At 38.0% G+C, this 21,397-nt stretch overlaps 1 protein-coding gene across 1 annotated transcript; it reads left to right on the forward strand.

Annotated features, from left to right (window-relative positions):
- Positions 1-277: 277 nt before the first annotated feature.
- On the forward strand, positions 278-2,060 carry LOC143600819 (xyloglucan endotransglucosylase/hydrolase protein 2-like). The gene is made up of 4 exons (XM_077078392.1): positions 278-562; positions 1,050-1,150; positions 1,235-1,431; positions 1,536-2,060. Exons 1-4 carry the CDS (start codon positions 379-381, stop codon positions 1,885-1,887), a joined length of 834 nt encoding a protein of 277 aa, XP_076934507.1. The 5' UTR covers positions 278-378; the 3' UTR covers positions 1,888-2,060.
- The last annotated feature ends 19,337 nt before the right edge of the window (positions 2,061-21,397 follow it).

Consider the following 21,397-nt stretch of genomic DNA (forward strand, 5'->3'; position numbering starts at 1 on the left):
AATAAAATTTAATTTTAAATGGCAATCTTAGAAACTTGTTTAATTGATGGTTAAAAAAGAAAAAAAAAACGGAAAAGTATTAACTACGAAATGAGCATGTTTGGTAATTTGTGAATTAGTAATTAAAAGTATCTTGAAATTTAATTCCTTTGTCCTTTCATGGATTCATAAAATTTAAATCCAAACAAGCTTTATTTTTTACTTTTCGTATTAAATAGGTCAATATAAATATTACAAATGACAAGTTAGTAACATATATTGCATTAACTATCTGATATTAACGCTTATATATATACAATCTTTCATATGCATACCCAACCATCACACTAAAGATCACACACTAGCAGGTGATTTTCTGGTTTTATTATTGTCGATAAGATGAGTTTTCGTTCAAGGGAAATACATATATTGATCGTGGCTTTGTTTGGGACATTGTTTTTGCTTGGTAATGCAAAAGGGGATGCTAGTTTTGATGAGAACTATAATGTAAATTGGGGATATGATCATGTTTTGTCTCTTAATCAAGGGAGAGAGGTTCGGTTACTGCTAGATCAGTATTCGGGTTCGTCTTTTCTAGTAACTTATATATGTATTTTTTCTATAAAGGGGTGATCTCCGATTAATACGTTTACTTGTTTATAACATATACGATGCAATATTCTGCTATGTAATATATATCTATATGTGCAAGGCTAACCTCGGATTTATGCTTTCAGGCAAGTCGATAAGTGGTGTGCAATACAAATCATAACACAAAAAATGGGTTGACATGTTTCAACTTATATACTATCATTGTCTTCAATTTTTAAGAATAAAATTATATGTGATTAATCTAAATTTTTTATGTGATTAATCTATTAACATGTATAACCAAAAATAGACAAAAACTTTTAACTTACATAGCAACATTGTTTTATTGTTTTATTTTTTTATTGCATGCGGTTAATCTTAATTTTTTTATTAATGTATTTACATGCATAAAGAATACCACATGTGATTTACATATCTCAGTTGTTATTTCAATTTTGAAGTATTGAATATATTTGCAGGTGCTGGATTTACATCAAAATCATTTTTTGGATCGGGTTTCTTTAAAATGAAGATTAAGCTACCCGCCAATGATTCGGGTGGCATTGTCACTTCTTTTTATGTACCTGCAAATGCTCTAAACTTGTTTCATTAAGTGTATACACACCCAACCATACATATTTAACGTACTTTACGATTGATGCAGTTGTATCTAAATGAGAACGGCGTGCATGATGAGTTAGACTTTGAATTCTTAGGAAACAGACCTGGAAAACCCATAGAATTACAAACAAATGTATTCACAAATGGAGTTGGGGGCCGAGAGCAAAGATTCTATCTTTGGTTTGATCCTACGGCAGATTTCCATTACTACGGTATCCTATGGAATCACTATCAAATTGTGTATGTAATTCGATCTCATCCCTTATAAAAAAGCACATGCCAATTAACTCTTAAATTATTATATTATCCACATGTGTTAAAAGTTTAAATCTTATATGTCTCAGGTTCTTTGTGGATGACATTCCAATAAGGGTGTTCAAGAAAACCCAAGGTGTAGGGTACCCTGATAACACAATGCAAGTGGCTGTGAGCCTTTGGGATGGGTCTGATTGGGCCACCGATGGGGGTCGAGTCAAGGCTGATTTTAACAATGGGCCATTTGAAGCCTACTTTCAAGATTTTAATATAAATGGGTGTATCTCCCCTAAGCACAATATACAATGTTTGTCCCAAGATTATTGGTGGAATTTAAAAAGGTACTGGATATTGAATTCAAAACAACAAAGAGCTTATGAGCATGTGAAGAAAACGTATATGATATATGACTATTGTAAGAATGGGTTCCCACCCATTTAGAGTGTTATTAAGTGAAAGTTGATGTGTGAATTAGTAATTTTACTAGTAATGTGGGTTGGCTTTGGATTGTGGCACATCTTAAAGATGGTATTAATTCAAGTTAAATATGTTCATTTTGTTTTTGTGTTGTCGTTTTTGGTTAAAATCCAAGTAACGTTTATAAAAACTTTAGCCGTAACTTGACTTACAAATACCTTATTTAAATACGCATCCAGAATATTTCAGGTTTCGAATAAAGTTAGGATTGATAAGAGGCTTGTTTTTAAGATTTCCAACAGTTTAAACATTAATTGTGATTATATTATTAACATTTATTGAAAATTTGATGTTGTGTACATTAGTTAAATAAAGTATTTTCCAAACGATACTATAAAAATGATTTATTAGCTATTATAAATCTAATCTCATTTTTATCAATGGAGTTGGTTGTTTATTGGTAATATCAAAACTTTTAAATACCAACAGGTTTGACTTCAAGTCTTCTAGATGACAAAAATTTACAATTTAAAGATTGTAATGTCTCCTATTTAGTTGTTTGCTTTTTTACCTATGTTTATCGATTTGATCATTATGGATACAATATAACTGAACGTGGTTAAATTAATAAATTAGTTTATAATTTTATTAAGGCTTACTATTTTTAAAGGTCATCGGGATCATTGACGGGCCACGGGCCTATCCTATCATCTACATACCTGGAGTATGAAACGGTGAGGTGCTAAGCTAACACATCCCCAAAGCTCACACATCAATCTGCCTCATTAGTTCAAACCCACAGACTGATACCATTTGTGAATGCTCATTAGCAATAGTGTTGAGAGGAAATTGTTACTTGTTATATCTTGATAATCGTGTGAATTAGGTGTATGTATATGTCTGGAACAATTTTGACATCATAGCATTACTCTGATTGTGAGAAACCACGTGAATGATTATCATGCTTTAATACCGTTTGATCTTGTCTTGTGAAATGATTGCTTATTAACTGATTAGATATCACTGCATGTTAGTGTGTGTGTGTGTGTGTGTGTGTTAAGAGGAAATTTGGACAGAGTAACGAAAAGATTTCAATAATAAACTGGAACCGCTAATTAATGAATAGATACAAGGGTATTTATAGACGATGAGGTCTCAATCGATATACATGCATAGCAAATGAGCCACATTCGCTACGCCATTCTCTATACATCCCTTAGTGCTTATATGTTATCAACTTATGCGTTAAACATTTACCCATCCCCTAACGAATGAGGAACCAAAACAATCCTCATTCACTATAAAATCCATATCGAATGACACTTTATATTATTTATAAAATTAACCCCAATACATTATATATGTTACAAAACTTGATAAACAAATAAACAAAGAACTAGACGACTTATGATGTATCAACAAACTCCCCCTTGTGTTGAGCGTTGTCGATCTTCACACTTTGAAGCAGTTGGTCTTCTAATCGGCACAACTATGAATTCCAAAAGCATGACAAACACGAACAACTCTTTGGAATTGCATAGCCCGCTCAATATCTTTGTTATGAGCCCATCTGATCTGATAGTCAAATAACACATTGTTGTCAGACACATACAAGTTGACCAACCATATCGGAATTAATATCCATATAAACTCAATCTTATCTCCCGCTCCCATTACAATCACAGCTTCACTCGTCTTATCATCATATTACCACCTATTTAAGTTCTTATAAAGACTTTGTCGTAAAATCTTTAAATGAACTATCTTCAAAGTACGCGGAACTTCACCTTCAATACTAACTTTCTCCACCTAGTGTGAGGATCAATTTCATCAACATACTTCCGTTTCGGCACTTGGGTAAAATTTTAACCGTGATTGACCTTTTGGACCAGAGGACGATAGAACCAATCTATAAGCCGATTGTTCCCACGATTCATGAAAGGTCTAAATGCCAAAGTACGAACGTCCTAGTACAACATTGAGAGAATATTAGTAAAATGTTCAAAATACCGAATCCCGTTCTCCCATTTGTTAACATAAACTTTTAGCTCCGACTCGTACATCCACGATAGAATTTCACCCTTTACTTTCTTTACAACAACAAGCTTCTTCATCTAGTAGGCTAACAAACTAGTCTTAGACTGCAAATAATCTTCTTTTTTACATACCTCAACGTCTCATTCAGATCTGAATGAATCAGATCTGAGTGAGCCTCTGTCCCATTCAGCAACAACAATAAGTCTGAATAATTCAGACCTAATTTTAACCATTCAGATGTTATTCTGTTTGTAACCAAATAGTCTGAAGTCTAAATGAATCAGTTGTTTACATCTGAATGGTTCCGTTCAGATGTAAACAAACAACCCCTCAGTCCAGTTGTTCAGTTACTTTGCATTATACTGAAAGAAACCATCTAAAGTTTGTTTTGTTTCCGGTCTCTTACCCTTCTCTTTCTCTTTCTTTTTCTCTGTATTTTTCCACACACACTCCTCGGCCTTCTGATAATGCTCTGTAGTGAAAAACGGAATCCACACATCACTAAGTTGGGTTCAGTATTGATCACTAAAACTATTATTATCAAAACCCGGGTTCGATAAATATTAGTTAATTAATTAAACTGGTTAATTAAAATAAATGCAGCGGAAGGAATATGATTTATCAACACCAAAATAAAACCCGACAAGAACCGGTTACAAACACTACGAGCACTGTAAATATAAAAAAAACTTATTATACTATTTACCTATGAGCAAAACCATACCACAGTTAATGATTAACGGTTGAAACACAGAGGGCTAAAAAATTTGCTAGGTGACAATATTAATCGAGACCAGATGGTGGCGATGCGTGGAGGCAGGCGCCAGCATCAGTGGTGAGCGACGGCGGTGGGCGAGTGCTGGCTGGCGATTGTTTTTTGGTAGGCAATAGCTGGCCGATGGCAGTGGTAGAGAGAGAAAAGAGATGGAGAGCTTTGGTGGCAAGGGTTTTTCTCTTGAACTTACTTCATTATGTTAACTAGTTAAGATAATAAAGTAGTTAATGTAAACTGGGCCACCAAGCCCATCTCTAACTCCCATTTCATGTTTGCCTGAATAAACATCATTATCTTGTTTATATATGTCAATATTTGTTAACTATCTTAAGAAGGTTTTATGCTCGTTACCCAAGGTGTAACACTCTTGGATCGGTCGGCCACGTTGACTTAATCGAACTGGTCCACAATTCTAATACTCTCCCACTTGGACGATTTCTGATTAAGTTCCTTAACACTGACAATTAGGGGTGCTATAGCTACACATGGCTACCCCAACAAGTTGTGACACTTTAAAGTCATTAACCCAAACATCTTGGAATACTCCATTGCAAGATAATGATTTTATGGTAATCGGTGTCATCTATCCTTTCTGTATAAGATATCAATTGAATAATGAGACATGGATCAGATTCACTCTCACATGGAATTCAACTATTATTATTCTCGATCTAGAATCAAAGTGCTCCAATCAAACACACAGTAACTTTGGGTGGGGCCTCACACTTCACTATTTTGAATCAACGAGGGCGCAACGATGTTTAGTTGTTACATATAATGTTAGAGTAAAGAATCCCATATTGACTACATGAAACTCCCACTGAACTTTAGAACAACTCCCAACTAATGCCTTTATGACTGGTAGTTACGTGACAGCCGTTGAAAGTAATCAAAGAATTGTCTTTGGTTAACGAAAGTTCTAGTATGCATCTCAGGTTTAATGATATTAAATGAGCACACATGAATCAAAACATCTTATGACTAAGATCCATGAAGATGATCTGCTACGAGTTACATCCAACAAAATTCATAATGAGGTATGTGAGTTTGGAAGTCGACTCCTTTAGTCCAAAGTCAGAATAGTCTTAATTCAGAGTCGTTCCCACGAATCTGGCCGACTACGGATAATTCAGAATGATGGATTCATGGATTAAACGTATTAAAGTCAAACACATGTATAATATTTAACATTTGTATTTAACCATTAAATCATAAGTAAACTCAAAAGTATTACTGTTTAAATGTTCGTACATCCAAATACTAAATCAAAACATATGGCAAGCTAATCTAAGACCGATCGTATCCTAGTGAATGTCAAGCTTGCTTATTATAATGTCTTCATTTCAGTTATTCCCGTATATAGTAGAACTTTATTAAAATGATTTTAGCTCAGTGATGAGATCTGGGCTCTTTGGCTTGAGCAATAGCACTTGTGTTATCACATATTACGCCAACCGGTTTCCAAAAACATGGAACTAGATTGAGGTTAGACATGAATTTCTTCATCCAAGCAGATTATGAGCGAGAAACTTCTCGATCACTCTGGAAGCTAGCGTCAGTGTAACATCATACAGTGAGCTCTTCTTCCATTCTGCCATAAACTAAGAACATGTATTTGGTTCTTTTCAAGTACCTTGAATGTTCTTTTCTGCAATCTAATAGGCAACGCCAGGACTTTGCTGCAAAATGATTGGTTATGCTTAAATCATACGAGACATCAGGTCTAGTGCAAAACAGAGTGTACATGATAGAACCAATTGCTAAGGCATAAAAAATTGTTTGCATGTGCTTAGTTTCAATGTTCGCGAAGATTGTGATTTGTTCAACACAGTTCCTTTAGCAATGGGAACTCCACCTTTCTTGGAGTTTTCCATCAAGAAGCATACCATTACTTAGTCTATGTATGTACTTTGACTAAGCCCTAAAAGCCGCTTAAACCTATCTCGGTGGATCTTGATTCCTAGAATATTAGCCGCTTAACCAAGAGCTTTCATTGTGAAGCAAGATCTAAACTAGTGCTAGATATTTTCAAGCATAGGGATGTTGTTTCCAATTATCTGTATATCATCCACATATAAAATGAGGAATTATATAGTGCTCCCACCTGGCTTTTTGTAAATACAAGGCTCATCTTCATTTTTGGTAAAACCAAACTCTTTAATTTTCTAGTCAAACTGAAGATTCAAACTACAAGATGCTTGCTTGAGTTCATAAATGGACTTATTTAGTTTGCACACCCTATTAGGATTTTTGGGATCGACAAAACCTTCAAGTTGAACCATATAGACATCTTTCGAAACGTATCCATTAAGAAAAGCGGTTTTGACATCCATTTGTCTTTTTTCATAGTTATAGTACGAGGCAATGGAAATTAATGTCCTCGTCGATTTGGTCGCAGCAACAGGTGAGAAGGTTTCATCATAGTCAATACCTTGAGTTTGAGTAAAACCTTTCGTGACTAGTCATGCTTTATAGATCTGTACATCTCCATGCATATCGGTTTTTCTTTTGAAATTCCACTTTCCCTCTACTGCCTGACCTTCAGGGGGATAGCTTAACCAAGTTCTAGACTTAATTTTCATGCATAGATTGCATCTCGGCGTTCATGGCCTCTTGTTGTTTCTCAGATTCTGGATATAAGACAACGTATTTGTAGTTAGCAGGTTCGTCATTAGATTATGCTACTAATAGGACTTCGGGGCAATCTACATACCATAGGTATCTATTTGGTTCTTTGTGAAACCTACCACTTTTGCGAACGGTTGTGTTTATGTATGATGGATCAGCAACAACATATTGTTGATCAGACGCTCCAACTTCCTCAGCAATTATTTGGGGTTCTCAAATTTCTACAAAATTGACAATATTATTTTCAGTTCCTCGATCGAGATTTTCCTTCTCGAGGAAGTGAGGCTTCATTTTGATAGAAATCAAATTTTTATCAGGATGGAAAAAATAATATCCTCTTTGGTTTTAGTATCTGACGAAAACAACTTTTAAGCTGCAAAGATCGAGCTTGTTATCAAAATCACTAGTGACATATGCATCATATCCCTATACTCTAAGGTAAGACAAATTGGGTTTACGCACATGCCATATCTCATATGGAGTTTTGTTTACCTTTTTAGAAAGGTTCTTTCTCCTCTCGCTCACACCATCATGTTGGGGTGTGTCGGTTGGAGTGAGCTGTGAAACAGTTCCACGCTTTTTAAGATGATTGATGTACTCTAAGCTAAGATATTCTCTGCCTTGATCTGATCGAAGTATTTAATCATTTTACCGAGTTGTTTTCCACTTTGTTTGAAACTCTTTGAATCTTTCAAAAGCTTCATGCTTGTGTTTTTAAGATACACATAAGCATATCGACTGTAATCGTCAATAAAAGAAACGAAGTATCATTCTATATTTCTAGACATGGTTCTAAAAGATCCACAAACATTAGTATGTATGAGTCCTAACAGATCATTTTCTTGTTCACTTTTATGAGTGAAGGAGTAGTGGTGTTCTTCGGGTTCGTTTTTCGGGTTTCAGGTTTTTCGGGTCGGGTTCTTCAGGTTTCAAAGTTTGAAATCTTAACCCGAAACCCAACCCAAATCTCTCATGGGTTTTTTGGGTTCAGGTAATTCCGATACGAGGTTTTTCGGGTTGGGTTAGTCAGGTTTCAAGTATCCTAGAAAACAAAACAAAAAACAAAAAAAATTAAAAAACTTCAATGCTAAAATTAAAACAACATATTCTTCTTTGCTCATAACGCAAATAATCAAAAAATAAACCAACATAACTTGATAAAACAATTGAAAAGAAGAATAAAACTAAGTAACAAACTCGAACCATAATCTTTTTCTATTGGATGTGATTTGGTTGTTCGATTACGGTTTCTGTCAATAACAAATGGAAAACATAAATTAACTATAAACAATGGATCCATAATAGTTAGAATGAAAATAATCGATTAGGGTGAGAGACTGATAACTTTAGTAGCTAAGACTAAGCCTATGTTAACTAAAATTATATTTAATTTCAAAACTAAATGTTTATTAGGGTTTTTTGGGTTGACCCGAAACTTATAAATCAATCCTGAAAACCAACCCGAATTACTTCAGTTCGGGTTTGGGTTTTTCGGTTTGGTTTAGTTAGGGTTTGGGATTTTGTGGGTTGGGTTTCGGGTAAAAGTGACAACCCTATGAAGGAGTCTTTGGCGAGTTTTCCAGCTAAGTAGGATTCACAGTCGTCCAAAGAGTTTGGTCTCGTGGATTCAAGAATCCATTCGGACTGGAGTTTCTTAACTCGAGCCTTGCTTATATGGCCAAGTAGATAATTCCATATAAATGTATCATTGACGCTAGATCTGATACATTTTGAAAGATTTTACATGTCATTATTGATTTGAACATCAATCTCATAAATAAAATTTCGACGTTAAGCCTCAAAATAAAAGATATCATTCTAGTAGGCAGAAATAGCAATACCATTAAAAGCGTACTTAAATCCTTGTTCAAAAAGTAACGAAACTGAAACAATGTTTCTAGACAATCCTGGTGCAAACAAACAGTGTTTCAAAGTAAATACAAGGCCAGATGGACAAACAAAATGATGTGTTCCAGTCGCAAGAACTGGAACTCTCTTCCCATCACCAACGATGAGTTCCATGTCACCTTGTTTCAGTTTCTTCCATTTTCTGGTTCCTATAAGACATTAATGATGTGGTGACCACATCCAATATCAAATACCCATGTATTGCTGGAAACAATGAAAAGTTCAATAACTTAAATAGAATTACGTTTGGAGGAGCCTTCACCATTGGCCTTCTGTTTCTTCAGCCTCGACAAGATTTTCGAGACAATTACGTTTCTTGTATCACATTTTATTGCATTTGTAGCATGGCGGTCATAGGGAGGCGGCGGTGGTATCTTTGTAACATTCTTGTTAGTATTAGTGCCAGACTTGGCAGCAATATTAACCTTTTCCTTGCCTTTAACATTATGACCCCGGTTCTTGGGTTTGGGCTTCTTGACACCAAAGGATCTAACCATCAAAACTTGATTAGTTTTATTTGGAATATTCATCTCAACCGTTTTGAGCATTTCATTAAGCTCTGATACTGTCTTCACCCAGGTATTCATACTGAAATTCATTAAGAACTAGTCGCAATAGTTAGGGAGAGAGTTCAAGATGAAGTCCGCTGCCATTTCATCTTAAAGGGGATAATAAAGTTTCTTCAGTTGGTCGATGTACACTTTCGTCTTAACGATATGCACACTAATAGAGAATCCATGTTACATTCTGCAACTAATTAGTTGTTTCATGGTGTCGTTCGTTGAGGGTTATAATTAAATCAGAGTTACGTTATGGATAGTGATAGTAATTAATACGTGTAATTGTTATACAGTTAGCCGTGCACAACTAAAGAAAGGGATAACCATTAACGGTGAACGAAACCGAGTTCAGGTGAGTTTCTAGCCCCATTCCTTGTTATGTTTTCGGGGTTGTGTGCATACTCGATGTGATAGTAATACACTTACCTTAAATGGTAAGTGTATGCCATGTATGATTTATATGTTATTTATGTATGTATATTTTGAATGTGATTGAAAGCTTGTCGGTACGTGAACGATCTTCGGATATTGCACGTATTGACAAGGGATGTATGTATATGATAGCTGAATGTCTATGTTAGATATATGTATAACATATGAGTATGTGTGAATGATAAAAGAAAGTATATGTATATTACGGGTATGTAAAGATAGTATGTACGAAGATGAAGAAGTAAAAAGGGATCAGACCCAATAATATCTGAGATAGAGAAGAAATGGATCAGGCCCTAATAATATCTGAGATAGAGAAGTAAAAAGGGATCAAACCCTAATAATATCTTAGATAGACAAGAAAGGAATCAGACCCTAAAATATCTGAGATAGACAAAGGAAAGAGGGATCAGACCCTAATAATATCTTAGATAGACAATAAAGGGATCAGACCCTAATAATATCTGAGATAGACAAAGGAAAGAGGGATTAGACCCTAATAATATCTGAGATAGAATGGACAATAATTATATAGTATGAAAGTAATAAAGTCTGAATGTATGTATGAAATTATGTAATGAAAGTAAGTTAGTAAAGTAATTATTATGTATCTTTGGATGCATAATTGAAGGTAAGTGTATGTATTGTATGATGTATGATTAACTAGAACTCACTCAGCGTAGCTGACTTTTAGTATGCACGCAGGTGAGTAGGATGAAGCAGCTAGCTTGAGCGGCGCACATGGCAGTTGAATAAAGAAGTTGGCATCTGAAGACTCAAGTTGTTTATTTAACTTCATGTTTAACTTGAAAGAAAAATGTGTGTGATTAAGATAAGTTATGAATTATTATATAATATTTTATGAAAGTTCTATTTTCCACAAAAGTTTTTAATTAGCTATGATATTTAGAACTATGTTTATGAGTAAATCCAACATCTAATGTATGGCACCGGCAACGGGGCCTTACAACTTGGTATAGGAGCAAAGTTCGAGAGAATTAAGCATCCTACATGCTTAGACTCGAATAGAGAATGGGATTTAAGTAAGAAAAGAAAGAATATGCCAGTTCAAGAATGCCATGTGTCACTCAAGCAAGCTCAATAAAAGTAAAGTGTATGGTTAAATAACGAAAGTTAATGTTAGCTTAACTGCTAAAGAAAGGATATGTGTATATTAGGGATAGGAATTCTTGACTGTTTGATTGATTAACTGTTTAAGAGTAGACTTAGCATAAATAGACTCGTAAAGGTAAGTGTATAGGACACGGAAAGTAACGTGATCAGCTAATCACAGTTGGCCACTGTTATTACATGTTAGCCTTACTATCCTTGTACTAAATAATTACTTGAGTGATGACGTTTGTGTTTTCTCTTCCAGAATACAATGGCTGGAGCTAGGGCAGTTGTTGGAACAGGAGGTCGCACTAGACGTCATGGCAGGCCACGTACTATCCGACCACCGGCTGTGGAATCAGCCTCTAACCCAAGAGAGGAAGGAAGCGCGGCAGGGTAAAACCTGAGCAACAATGAAGGGTATCAACTCGACCCTGCAGTTCAAGCAGCCATTGTTCAAGTTGTGGTCACTGCTGTGAAGAATTTGAGTCCTGAAGGGTCTGCTAAAAGTCATGGAAGAACTGTGAAGTGTGGGGAAAAGAATAAGAAAGATGATGAAGGAGAGAAAGTCGATTCAAGTGAAGTCCGATTTGTTAAAGTTGATGGCAAGAAGAGGGGCCGCCGAAGCTGACCGGATTAGGAGACGCAATCGCTACTCTTCAATGGATATCCGCCATGGACAAGGTTATTCGAATTAGCGAGTGCCGTCCTGATCAAGCTGTGGGTTATGCCACCCAATCATTTGGTGATGAAGCCATGTACTGGTGGGAATCTATTGAACAGAAGAAGACCCGGGAAGAGATAAAGGCGATGAGGTGGGATGATCTGAAGGAGTTGGTAATGAAGAGGTTTTATGTTGATGCGGATATTGAAAGGGTTGAAATGAAGTTCTTGAGTCTGAAGGTGGGTAAGATGACACACCGCGAATACACCACTGAATTCAACCGCATGTCAAGGCTGGTGCCATACATGGTAAACACTTAAGCCAAGCAGTTCAAGTGTTACATTAGGGGACTGCCGCAGAATGGTCGCATCTTGGTCAAGGCTAGTAGACCTGGTACCTTTGATTCTGCAGCGGGGATCGCATAAATGGTTTACGACGACTTGTCGGCAGATGATGTGGTGGCGGAAGAGAAGAAGAATAAGAAATGGGTCGCTCCTGCTAAACGACCCGGTACTCAGTTGTGGAATCCTAAGAACAAGCAGCCGAGAGTTTGGGAGAAGAGGTATCATGTAAGACCTCTAGAAAGATGCATGGGGGTGAGTGCAAGTGGGGCAAAGGATCTGATGTTTGCTATAAGTGTGGTAAGTCTCATGGTGGAGAATGCAGGCTGGGATCGAATGCCAGTTATAAGTGTGGAAAGGTGGGACATTATGCTCCCGATTGTACTGCAAAACCCGCATGTTATAAGTGCGGTAAGTCGGGCCATTTTGCTAAGGAATGCACCGATGGTGGGACTGGAGGGAGTGGAAAGAATGATGCTGATAAGACTAGGCCGGGGACCAGAGATTACATTTTAACCCAAGAACAAGCCAAGCAGATTCCAGATGTTGTCACAGGTACGTTTCTAGTAAACGGTATATCCACTTCAGTATTATTTGATTTAGGCGCGAACAAAAGTTTCGTAGCCACACCATTTAGTAAATTAGCTAAAATGAAATGTTTCCGAGTGTCTGAAACCTTTATAGTAGAAACTTCTAGTGACACTTCGGTTAAAATAATGAAAATGGTTAAGGACTGTAAGATAGAGTTAGAAGGACATGAGTTCCCTGTTACTTTGTATGTTATGACCTTAGGAGGGTTCGATGTGGTTTTGGGAATGGATTGGTTGTCTGAGTTTGAGGATCAGATAGTGTGTAAGAGTAGATAATAAGGTTAAACTCCTTGGATGGCAGTGCGGTGACGGTCTATGGTGATAAGGAAAGTTCTGGGCTTAATGTAATTTCGATGATAAAGCCGAGGGTTTGTTAAGGCGAGGTTGTGGTGCCTACCTGGCGTATGTTCTCAACGCTACCGTCGAGACAAAATAAATGAAAGATGTTCCTATCGTGCGCGACTACCCAGAAGTATTCCCTGAGGATCTTACGGGGTTGCCACCAGAGTGAGAGATAGAATTCCATATAGATTTAATACCAGGAGCCCATCCCGTCGCGAAAGTTCCTTACCGTCTAGCGCCGTCCGAGATGAAAGAATTGATGTCCCAACTGCAAGAACTCCTCGAAAATGGTTTCATTAGACCAAGTGTTTCCCCGTGGGGCTCACCAGTGTTATTCGTGAAGAAGAAGGATGGAAATATGAGAATGTGTATAGACTATCGCGAATTAAATAAGTTTACGGTAAAGAATAGATATCGTTTGCCAAGGATTGATGATCTGTTTGACCAACTACAAGTTTCCAGTAGCTTCTCATGGATAGATCTCGGATTAGGCTATCATCAGTTGAAGGTGAAAGAGGAAAACATCCCTAAAACAGTGTTTCAGATGCGGTATGGACACTACGAGTTCCTCGTGTTGTCATTCGGTCTAACGAACGCTCCCGCAACATTTATGGACATGATCAATAGGGTGTGTCGGCCGATGTTGGATAAGTCAGTTATCGTCTTCATCGATGATATATTGATTTATTCAAAAAGCGTGTCTGATCATGCCGACATCTGAGAGAAGTATTGGATACTCTGAAGAAAGAAAAGTTGTACGCTAAGTTTTTGAAATGTGCGTTCTGGTTGCCAGAAGTGCAATTTCTAGGTCACGTGATTAATCCTAAAGGGATTACCGTGGACCCAGCTAAGATTGAGGTGATAATGAATTGGAAGACTCCGCAAATACGACTGATATACGAAGCTTCTTAGGGTTAGCTGGCTACTATAGGAGATTCATCGAAGGTTTCTCCAAGATAGTCGCGTCGTTGATCGGTATGACCTGAAAGTCGGTAGTATTCAGTTGGGGTAAGTTTCAAGAAGAAGATTTTGAGGAACTAAAGAGAAGACTCAGACAATCTCCAATCCTTGCCTTTCCCGATGGTGATGAGGATTTGGTTGTTTGTACTGATGCTTTGTATCGTGGGTTGGGTTGCGTGTTGATGCAACGAGGAAAAGTGATAGATTACGTGTCTAGACAGTTGAAAGTCCATGAGAGTACTTATCCGACGCATGATTTAGAGCTAGCAGCAGTAGTGCACGCTCTTAAGATATGGAGGAATTATCTGTACAGTACTAAGTGTACTATTTACACAGATCATAAGAGTTTAAAGTACTTCTTCGAGCAGAAAGTGTTGAACATGTGACAAAGAAGATGGTTAGAATTGATAAAGGATTACGACTGCGACATTAAGTACTATCCTGGTAAAGCTAATGTGGTCACCGACACGCTAATTCGTAAGAATGAGGAGGTCATTGCAATAGTGAAGTCCTACCAACTGATTATGAATTCAAGTCTTTTTGTAGAAATCATCAAAGTGCAGTCAGAAGTGCTGGTAAATGAAGGGCTAATGAAGAAGGAAAGGATTTTCGGTCAGCAAGACGAGTTGATAGAAAACACGCATGGTGTTAAGACTAGGTTTGACCGTATGTGGATCCCACACCATGGGGATCTTCGAGGTCGAATCTTAGACGAAGCTCATAAGTCAAGATATTCAATTCATCCAGGAACCACGAAGATGTACCAAGATTTGAAAAGGGACTACTAGTGGCCAGGAATGAAGAATGATGTAGTATATTATGTCAGTAAGTGCTTAACTTGTTTACAAGTCAAGGCTGAACATCAGAAGGCTTATGGAAAGATACAACCGCTGGAGATACTATGGAAATGGTAACACATCACTATGGATTTCATAACTAATCTACCTTGTACAGCTAAGCATCATGATACCATTTGGGTGATAGTGGACCGTTTGACCAAAAATGCTCACTTTCTGCCTATACGAGAGGCTATCTCGTCAGAAGCATTAGCAAGTATGTTCATTAATGAGGTCGTGACTATACATGAAGTGCCACTGTCGATCGTGTCTGATAGAGATACTTGTTTTACTTCGAGGTTCTGGAAGAAGTTCCATGAAGCAATGGGAACGAGGTTGAAAATCAATACGGCGTATCATCCTCAAACAGATGGACAGTCTGAAAGGACGATCCAAACCCTTGAGGATATGCTACGTGCTTATATTTTAGACTTTGGAGGAAGTTGGGATGATCATCTGCATTGTGCAGAGTTCTCCTATAACAGCAGCTACCATTCAAGCATTGGTATGCCATCGTTCGAAATTTTGTATGGGAGACGCTATAGAACTCCTGTATGTTGGGGAGAGATTGGTCAGAAAGAACTCGGAAGTTTGGAAGTTGTTCAAGAAACCTCGTCAAAGTTTGATCAGATCAAGGCAAGAATGAAAGCTGCACAAGACCGTCAGAAGTCGTATGCTGATAAGCGGCGATGACTGATTGAGTTTAACGTTTGTGACAATATGATGCTCAAGGTCTCACCTTGGAAAGGGATTATTCGTTTTAGAAAGAGAGGGAAGTTGAGTCCGAGATACATTGGACCATTTAAGATTATGGATCGTGTGGGTGAAGTGGCTTACAAGCTAGATTTACTCGAGGAGTTAGAAGGTATTCATCCAAACTTTCGTGTTTCTCATCTAAGGAAATGCCTAGCTGATGACACACCGCATGTGCCATTGGTGGATGTTGAGATTGATGAATAGCTGAACAACATAGAGTAACCTGTAGAGATTATTGATCACAAGGAAAAGCAACTTCGTCACAAGGTTATACCCTTAGTGAAAGTGATATGGAAGCATCGCAAGGGATTGGACGCCACTAGGGAAGTTGAGGAAGAGATGCGCAAATTTTACCCGAATTTGTTTAAGTAATAGTTAGATTTCGGGGACGAAACCTCTTTATGGATGGAAGACTTGTAACATCCTACTTTAGGTTATAATAATAAAAGAGAATTTCATTTATGCAATAATGTTCCGTGTATCGGTTTAGATAATAAATTATAGGAGGATGGCCTTGGACTTTAGAAGATGGAATAAGAAATGGAATGGGCCTTAGGTCCATGGGCTTAAGGGAGTATAAATACCCCTTGAACACTAATCCTTTCCATTTTTATCCATCTCTACACCATAGCCTACACGTTGAAAAACACACACAAACACCATCCTAGATCCCGAGCCAAGATCCGAAGGTGGAAACCCGAACCCGGTTGGTGCTAGAACGTTGTGACAAACCAAAACAACATCAAGACTAGATCGTGTTCGTAAACCGACTCGCCTAAGGTACGTTTATAACGAGAACTTGTTCGTTTAAGTTCGGATCTATTCTAGAAATCATACATCTGTTTGAGTATGGTATAAACGAATCTAATTCAACAAATCCTACTGAAATCCGTTAGCAATTGATAGGTTAATTTGTCAAATGAATAATCGGGTCTTGAAATGAACAAATCGCACCCTTTAAAACCCGATGTTTGAATGAATGGATTATTAGGGTTTGTTAGCGCTGAGATTGCGAGTCTGTTGATACCAAACTCGTGTTGTTTCATCACGATTTGAGTGTTAATTGCAAATCCGATGTATGTTGACTTTTACTGTTCTTGGCGATTTTGACTTTGACCTCTGAGTCAAAGTTAGGATAAGATTGATGCCATTCGTTATGTCCAGATAACAAATTATTTCACCCATTCATTCTGTCAAAATAACGAATTAGTTCACTCATTCGTTATGTTGAGATAACGAATCAGTTCACCAATTCGTTATGTCAAGGTAACGTATTAATTCACCCATTCGTTATGTCCAGATAACGAATCAGTTAACCCGTTCATTATGTTAAGATAACGAATTAGCTCACCCATTCATTATATTGAGATAACGAATTAGGTCATTCGTTAAAATGAATGAAGGGGGATTTTGTAATAAATTAGGCTTAATTCGTTATAGCGAAGGAGTTAGCGAAGTAGATAATAATTTAAAATCCTAATGAAAAATGTGTAAGACAGTTAATGAAAATAAATTTTTTCCAAGCTGATCGGGCAGCTTAACCCCAGCCAAGGGCTCTGCCCCTTGGACTCTACTAGGGGCTGCCGCCCCTATAACCTCGCTGCCAGGGGCGCTGCACCGGGACCCACGTTCGTTGAGGGTTAGAATTAAATTAGAGTTACGATATGGATAGTGATAGTAATTAATACGCGTAATTTTTATACAGCTAGCCATGCACAACTAAAGAAAGGGATAACCATTAACGGTGAACGAAACCGAGTTCATGTGAGTTTCTAGCCCCATTCCTTGATATGTTTTCAGGACTGTGTGCATACTCGATGTAATAGTAATAGATTTACCTTAAATGGTAAGTGTATGCCATGTATGATTTATATAGTATTTATGTATGCATATTTTGAATGTGAATGAAAGCTTGCCGTTACGTGAAAGATCTTTGGATATTGCACGTATTGACAAGGGAGGTATGCATATGATAGCTGAATGTGTATGTTAGATACATGTATAACATATGAGTTTGTATGAATGATAAAAGAAAGTGTATGTATATTACGGGTATCTAAAGACAGTATGTACGAAGACGAAAAAATAAAAAGGGATCAGACCCTAATAATATCTGCTATAGAGAAGAAATGGATCAGACCCTAATAATATCTAAGATAGAGAAGTTAAAAGGGATCAGACCCTAATAACATCTGAGATAGACAAGAAATGGATCATACCCTAAAATATCTGAGATAGACAAAGGAAAGAGGGATCATACCCTAAAATATCTGAGATAGACAAAGGAAATAGGGACAATATGGTTATGAGTAAACTCATATTGACATAGCTTTTGGTCCCAAGAATTCACATGATCACCCACAAGACATCGTAAAAGATTACCAAGTGACCGATTAACAACCTCCGTCTTCCCATCCGTTTGAGGGTGATAGGCACTACTGAAGTTAAGATGAGTGTTCACCATTTTCCATAGGCTGCGCCAAAAATGATTTAAGAAATGAGTGTCTCGGTCAGAAACAATGGAAGATGGGAAATCATGCAAACGATAGACATCCCCAAAGAATAACTGAGCTATGTTAACTGCATCTCTCGTCTTTTTGCAAGGAATAAAGTGCACCATCTTAGAAAACCGATCAACAACAACAAAGATCGAATCGTTTCCCCTCTAAGTTTGAGGTAACCCCAACACAAAATCCATACTAATATCAGTCCAAGGCTGTGAAGGGACTGTTAAAGGTATATAAAGACCCGCATTAGTAGCCGCGCCCTTTGAGACTTGGCAAATTCGACGCCTTTTAACATAATGATCTACCTCTTACCTCATAGTAGGCCAAAAGTAGGAAGACTGCACCAAATGTAAAGTGCGGTCACGACCAAAATGACCCTTCCCGTGTAACTCCTGAATGATTTTCAACCGTAGACTGGATTCAGGAATACATAGCTGATTTCCCTTGAACAAAAACCTATCATGCAAAAGAAAGTCTGACTTCTAACCCGCTTGCACATCATGCAACACAACTGAAAAATATGGGTCAGTGGCTAACTGCTCACGAATAGCATCCAACCCCAGCACATTGACTCTCACAGAAACAAGCTGATTTCCCCTCCCGCTCAAGGCATCTGCAACACGGTTTGAAATACCAGTTTTGTGTTTGACCAAAAAAGTAAACTTTTCAAGAAATGATAACCAACTTCCGTCATGAGATATATTGACTTGCGTGCGAATATGCCTTAGAGAATCATGATCAGTGAATAAAACAAACTCTTTATGAAACAAATAGTGACACCAATGTTTTATAGCTTGGACCCCTGCATAAAACTCCAGGTCATAACTACTATATCTCAATTTTTCCCTTATTAACTTCTCGCTAAAATAAGAAATAGGTTGACCCCCCTGACTAAGAACCCCGCCAATCCCAACCTTCGAGGCATCAGTATGAAGTTCAAAAACTTGCGAAAAGTTAGGCAATACCAGAACTGGTGCGGTAGTGAGCTTTTCCTTTATAACCTGAAAAGCTAACTCTGCCCCTTCTGTCCAAACAAACGTCTTTCCCTTCATGCAATCTGTCATAAGGGCCATAATGGAACTGAAGTGTGGAATGAACCACCTATAAAAAGAAGAAAGCCTATGAAAACTGCAAACTTCAGTAATGGTGGTAGGAGTTGGCCAGTTTTGAACAGCTGCAACTTTATATTCATCCACCTATATCCCATCACCTGAAATAACCTACCCTAAGAACAAAACTTTAGGCGTCATAAATACACATTTTTTTTGCTGCATAGAAAATGTCTATGCGAAGTCAGGCCAAAACCTTCCTGACATGCACGACGTGCTCAATGAAAGAAGCACTATAAATAAGAATATCATAAAAATATACCACCACAAAACTCCTAATAAAAGGCCTGAGCAACTGATTCATCACACGCATAAAAGTACTAGGCGCGTTTAATAAACCAAAAGGCATTACCAACCACTCGTACAACCTTTCAAGAGTTTTGAAGGCCGTTTTCCATTCATCCCCAGGTCTGAGACGAATCTGGTAGTAACCATTCTTCAAATCCAATTTTGTGAAAATAGTAGCACCACTAATCTGGTCAAGCAAATTATCAAGTCGAGGGATAGGAAACATGTACCTCGCAGTAATCTTGTTGATGGCTCGACTATTAACACACATCCGCCATGTGCCATCCTTCTTTGGAGTTAACAAAGCAGGAACAACACAACGGCTCATACTTTCACGAACATGACCCTTAGAAATCAATTCCTCAACCTGTCTACGCAACTCTTCATGCTCTCTTGGGCTCATCCTGTAATGTGGACTATTGGGCAATTGTGAACCAAGCTCCAAATCGATATGACGTTGGATGTCACGCAAAGGTTGCAGCCATTCGGTAATTCATCAGGGAAAACATCAGAAAATTCCTCAAGTAAAGGAATCATAGCTTCAGGAATCTCAGCTTCCTCGGGCGCCGGTTTCCCTATCTAAAAAAACACATCGTCAGCCTCCACCAACTCATCTTCGAATTGACTAATGGTCAACGGGTTACCCGACTGCTTTGTGGCTAGCTGCTTGTGCTTGCTAGGAACAAGAGTTATCTTTACCCCACCAAACATGAAGCTATAAGAAATGGACCGTCCTTCATGCACTATAATTCGATCGTACTCCCAAGGTCTACCCAACAACAAGTTACACGCATCCATAGGAACCACATTACACACAACATCATCTTTATATGTGGTCCCGATAGAAAAAGAAACAATGGCATTTTTAGAGACCGTTACCTCTCCCCCCCCCCCCTTTTTAAGCCACTAAAGCTTGTAAGGCTTGTGGTGACTCTTCGTCTTCAAGGCCAACTTTTGGACTGCCTCTTCAAAAATCAGATTGTCACAACTTCCAGAATCGATAACAAACGTGCATACCTTCCCAAAAATGGTACACGTGGAGTGGAAGATGTTAAGCTTAAGACATCCGTTTCCATCAGCCTTTGGTGTATAGCAAGAACGCCTAACCACCAAGTTCACCCCCCACATCACCGGTCACAAACTCCTCATCGTACTGGGTTCTTCATCATACTTTGGGGCCTTTTCATATTCTTCATACTGTTCATCTTCAGATTCAACAAGCAAATGCCTCTTACCCGCTTATTTACAATCGACTAGCCGATGGCCCGTCTCACCAAACTTGAAACACTTCACCCCGCTACTACTAGCCCCCCTTTGAAGTCGACCGAGTGTTGTTGACCCCCGAACTCTGTTGACTAGGCATGACACAAAGGTCCTCCACCACCCGACCCCGAATTTCCTCTAGCAGGGGCTGGTGAATACGAACCGCCCACCCGACGGTTTTGTTTTTCAAAAGCCAACACCCATTGGTGCGCCTCGTCGACTGTTAAAGGATCAAAAAGATTTACAGAGTCCATGATCTGAACCCTTAAACCCCAATATACTGAGCAACGATTTGTTCATCAGTTTCTTGAATATCATTACGAGCAACCACATGATATAACTCGGTCGTATAGTCATCAACCGATCTGGATCCCTGCTTCAAATTCTGCAAACTTTGATGCATCAACTGTTGAAAGTTGTGAGGT

The sequence above is a fragment of the Bidens hawaiensis genome, unplaced genomic scaffold (genome assembly GCF_021521415.1).
Source record: "Bidens hawaiensis isolate Kalapana, Puna unplaced genomic scaffold, B.hawaiensis_p1.1 tig00054943_1, whole genome shotgun sequence".
In the NCBI taxonomy this organism is placed as follows: Eukaryota; Viridiplantae; Streptophyta; class Magnoliopsida; order Asterales; family Asteraceae; genus Bidens; species Bidens hawaiensis.

What these genes read in the sequence shown, in the direction of transcription:
- LOC143600819 (XM_077078392.1), top strand. Translation starts at nt 379, where the DNA reads ATGAGTTTTCGTTCAAGGGAAATACATATATTGATCGTGGCTTTGTTT. An exon ending in ACTGCTAGATCAGTATTCGG is followed by an intron (nt 563 to 1,049) that starts GTTCGTCTTTTC and finishes ATATATTTGCAG; the next exon opens with GTGCTGGATTTACATCAAAA. An exon ending in GCATTGTCACTTCTTTTTAT is followed by an intron (nt 1,151 to 1,234) that starts GTACCTGCAAAT and finishes CGATTGATGCAG; the next exon opens with TTGTATCTAAATGAGAACGG.